The sequence below is a fragment of the Miscanthus floridulus genome, chromosome 12, assembly GCF_019320115.1.
Source record: "Miscanthus floridulus cultivar M001 chromosome 12, ASM1932011v1, whole genome shotgun sequence".
Classification (NCBI taxonomy): domain Eukaryota; kingdom Viridiplantae; phylum Streptophyta; class Magnoliopsida; order Poales; family Poaceae; genus Miscanthus; species Miscanthus floridulus.
In genome coordinates this window covers 42,343,851-42,348,753 of record NC_089591.1, presented here as the reverse complement: position 1 = coordinate 42,348,753, position 4,903 = coordinate 42,343,851, and the positions used below count along the sequence as shown (strand labels likewise).

The 4,903-nt window shown below is 49.4% G+C and overlaps 1 protein-coding gene across 1 annotated transcript; it reads right to left on the bottom strand.

Annotated features, from left to right (window-relative positions):
- Positions 1-472: 472 nt before the first annotated feature.
- On the bottom strand, positions 473-1,415 carry LOC136497890 (copper transporter 6-like). The gene has a single exon (XM_066493771.1). It carries the CDS (start codon positions 1,273-1,275, stop codon positions 733-735), a length of 543 nt encoding a protein of 180 aa, XP_066349868.1. The 5' UTR covers positions 1,276-1,415; the 3' UTR covers positions 473-732.
- Between the last annotated feature and the right edge of the window lie 3,488 nt (positions 1,416-4,903).

Here is a 4,903-nt window from a genome sequence, read left to right as displayed (position 1 = left end):
AGACAAATCTTTGCTTGTCATGGACGGAGGTTTAGCAACTGGATTTACTGAAGGGGCACATTATCATTTTTCAGCACTGTCATGTAACTCGTTGCTGCCGATGCATTCTATGATGTTATTCTGTGGTGGATTTTTCAGCACTCTACCCAAAATCGTTTTTGGATAGAGGATAGGATAATATTTTATTCCATCGTTAAAAGATAATGTCATAGATATTTTTTTAGCAATATGATGTTATTTATTGATATTATTGTGATTCTAATTGCTTTCCAGTGTTTTCGCTGCGAAAAAATCTTGGAGAACCAGCACATAGCATCTTATCTTTGGTGACGGAAAACCATAGCAGGGAATATTTGCCCACTACCAGAGCTGAAATCGTGGAAGGAGGAGAGGATCATAGCAGCCTCCCGAATCGTTAAAAATCCACCACAGATTGAGCTATCATGCGCTTGCAGTGTAAAAGAAAGAGAAATACAGTAAAAGAAAAGACACATTCTTGTTCTTCATCAATACAAATACAACGTTATAATCAATTCACTTGGAAAACTTAGCACATCATACCATCTTTACAACACACGGTAATAATCCATAACACGATAGACAGGGAGATGACAATGGCGTTTGAGCACCCTACCATGGAAAGAGTATCCTGAATTTTCAGATGCCTACAGCAACAGACAACACGAGACGAGACAGTCATTTGTTTAACCCAAGTGCATTTGCCCTGCAGCCTCAGGCCTTGGAGCCATCCGGATGATGTCCAACGCCCATGCCACCGAGCCCGTGGCCACTGGCGGCGGCGGCGGCGGCGGCACCTCCGCCCCCACCCCCAGGGTGCACCCTGCTCCGCGCGAGGAGGAACCCGAGCGCGTGGCCGGCCACGGCGGCGAGGAGCACGCCGCCGTTGAAGGACATGACGGCCAGCATGACGAGGTACGCCGTGCCCATCCTGGCGGCGTGCGCCGCCGTGAGCAGCGCGGCCGAGGACGCCGGGACGCGCCCTGCTGCCCCACCCCCCGCGCCGCGGCGCGCGACGCAGCGCGAGGCCGCGGCGAGCGCCTCGGTGAGCGCGGCGAGCGCGAGCACGAAGAGGAGGCAGAGGAGGTACGCCCCGGCGCCGCGCGCGCCGGGCCACCCCGGGAACAGCACCACCGCGCGGTCGCCCCAGAAGAAGGACATGTGCATCATCGGCATGTGGGGAGCCGAGGCCGAGGCCGCCTTGCCCGTCGTCGGCGGCGCCGGCGCCATCTCCATCGTCGGGCCCATGCCCTTCATTGCTGCTGCTGGATCTTTTGGACCGGAATAACGAGGACCGAGTTCTTGGCTACTCGACAGCGAAGCGAGCGGAACTGACTGTGTATGTATGTAACCAACTCCGGTCGGAAGAGGCTGGATTAATAAAACGGCCTGGAGGCGCGCGAGCCCGTGACGACTTGCTCAGGGGAATCGCGAGGCGAGGGTGGGCGGCGGCGGGCTGGGCGAACAGCGAAGCAGGGTTTTGGCCGCGGGCAGCGCCCGTCTCGTGACTGAACAACCGGCCCTGGAAGCCGGGGACCGGGAGCGATGCGCCGATACCGTCAGGGTGGTTCTGGTTCACCTGCGGCCCGTGTCGTGCAACAGCGTGGCGCTCCTTGCGCACCGTGCAAGTGCTGCTGGCCACGCGACGCTAGTGCCGTGCAGGTGCAGGCGCCTGTGCTGCACTACACGTAGGCAGGCTGGCACGTCCTTATCGGCTTTGGCTGCAAACCAAGAAGGATCACGCGCGGTCCTTATCGGCTTATCCGTTCCCGCAAGAGCAACGCTACAAAGGGCCCTCAGGACTTGGCCTAGCCAGTTTTTCAAGGAGAAAATTCATGAACCGCTTCAGCCTTCATATTGGGCCCTGCAAATCTAATTCCAGGTGTAACAACTCACCTCTATCGTCCGCATGTCCCGATAAGTAGGAGAGCGTGGCAGCTGCCGCTTCCTAGGATTGGAATGCAAGTGCTGAAGATGTTGTGGATCGAATGCAAGCTCAGCTGTAACTCTCTTAGAAAAAGTCGGATTCGCAAGAGAGGGAATAATGCTTCACGTCTGATGCAAAACAGGAACAAGCTGGATTTGGGAGAGGATCCTAACCATGTAGGAATAGAAAGCCGTCATCGTCGAGGGAGGGCGCCTGAAAGTTACAATGAACTGGAAATGTCACAGGCCACTGCAATGCAACATTACCAAGGGTACCTAGACACATCGCCTCACCTTGAAGCACACAATTGTTACCTTGGCAAAACACTTGGGATAATAAACAATTAGTATTAGCGGAACCTCCATGTTATTGTATAGTTGAATTGGGTTCATAAACCGAGGTACTGCCTATCTGTAGGGATTATATTTATATATGCAAGAAATTGTTGGATCGGGTGCACAGTGCATTGGATGGCCCAGTGAAAAAGTGAAATGTGCATGATTTGGGCTCTGTTTGTTTGTCTTATAATCCGTACTTTTTAACTTATTTTTTAACTAGAATAGTATTTTTCTCTCACAACAAAACAACTAGAATAGTGTTTCGGCTTGTTTTTTCAGCGAAGCGAACGGGGCTTTGGTTGAGTTTCTAATAGTGGAGATAATCATGCAAAAATTATTTCTGTTGATTGGTAAAGATTATACATGTTTATATAAAGCCTGACAACCGTATTTATACATGTTGCAACAGGATCAGGAGGAATTAGGTTGTTGGCCATGCATGATTAGGGAACAACAGTGGGCACACAAGGTGAGGCGTGCACCGGGCCAAGGCGAGCAGTGCTCAAGCCAGATGCGCCGGACGGGAAATAGGCCCCGTGACGAACAGGCTACATGAGTTTGCTAACAGTTTCCGGCGACGACTTCTCGTAAAACGAGAATGACAGTTAAAAGGAGACACAGAGAATAGATCGAGGCTAAAGAATAGATATTACACAGTATCTACTATGCCTGTGCTGGAAATTAAACAAAGATGAAAAAACATGCATTTTAATATATTTAATTTTTATTAGTCAGAGACTAATGAGTACCCGTGTGAGAGCACGCAGGTGGACTACCGGAGATAATCGACAGTATAGCAAATTTACAACTGCGATTATTATTTGGATGGATATCAGTAAGTCCTACTGGCTGGAACAATATACGGCACTGCAAGAAGCATGGGAAGAGATGGTTGCTGACAATATGAATAGAAAATTTATAAGAAGCTATCTATGTTTCCAGTGGATCCTACAAGGTTTGTCCATCCATAAGCCACCTGTGTTCAAATCAATCTGGTTCACAATGGTTCGCTTGATCTGATCCTACCTAAGTCTATGGCCATGTTCGCTTATCTTATAATCCGTATTTTTCAGCTTATTTTTTTTTCAGCTGGAATCATGTTTTTCTCTCACAACAAATCAACCGGAACAGTGTTTCGTCTTATTTTTTCAGCAAAGCGAACGGAGCCATATATATATGAGTAATCGTTTCTGTTTGTTTCTATATGATAGTATCTGACGTCTTAATATCACGCGGGGTGCTAGAGGCGGATTGATAAGATAGACGGGTTTCAATCGAGGGGAAGCTCTTTAGACACCTTTGGAACAAAGGTAACTTTCCTATTTCCTGTGTTTTTCCTATAAAAATGAACCGAATCTTGTAAAAATCATGCGAAATTTCTACATTCCAATGGGCCCTTATTAGGCAGGCTTAGCCCTTCAGCACGAAGAAAGAAACGACTGCATCTTCTGATATTCCCTAAATTTAAAAAGTCAAAAAACAACCATTCCACACAACATCATTTTCCTTTCTTGGACAGCCAACCTTTTGAGCTGGCTCTTTTAGAAAGAGAAATGCTAATTTCTGGCCCTTGGATGGTCGCATACTCGCATCTCGCCCGCCCAGCCCCAGCCGCATCACTTGCACCCTCACAAGCCCCCGTCCGCCGCTGCTGTCGCCTCGAAGGAACCCCGCCCGGCCGTTGCTCCCTCCGCTGCCATCCCTAGGCCGACCGCTACTCCCTCCGCTGCCTCCCCCAGACAGGGCCTGCTCCCTCCATCGCGCAGGCCCTGCCTCATCTCGACGGTGCAAGCTCCTTCCAAGCAGCGGCGCAGGCTTTGGCGTTGCCCCTGCCCCGGCTCCGGCGACCCCTTCTCCACGCCCGGCCACCGAGCGGGCGTCCCCGGCGCGAGCGCGGCCCCTTCAAGCTTCGGCGCCGCTGAGGGATGTTCCACAATTTGTTATTTTTTCAGTAATTTGTGATTAAATTGTGAAGAATTTGATGACATTTGTGTACAATTTGGCATATATTTATCTGATATCTGTAATTTATAGAAATAATTTATATTTTTTAAAAAAAAAATTGAATATATTTGTCTGATATCTACAATAAGTTGTGTTATCCGCAAATTACACCACTCTGTTCAATAAATTACACTGAAGAAATCAGTGTAAATATATTAATAAGACAGTGTAAATATAGCTAAAAGACAGTGTAAATGTATGGGCAAAAATCAGGTCCTAGAAGTTTCTAAAACACTCAGTTATTGGCTAGACAAACTCTTTAGGGTGGACTCATAGTTGTGCCCCAGTATTTCCGGGCATACACAATATTTTTATGAAAATGTTTTAGTAGTTCTCAATATAGCTAAGGTCTCAAGATTGATATTGTTAGCTATTTTCTGGCTTCGCGTCAAACACAAAGTATAAGCCAACAGGCCACACCCGGCCGGACGGCCCAATCTCCCATCTCCTCACTCCCCAATCCCCAATTACCCCGACCCCCCACTCCCCTACCCATCTGGCCCGCCGTAGGGCAAGCCGCCAGCAGCTTCCGAGCTTCGACGGACGCCGGGACGCGGAATCGCTCCGCGCCGCCGCCACCCACCAGGCCGCCCGCCCGCGCCTCCAGCCCTCCAGC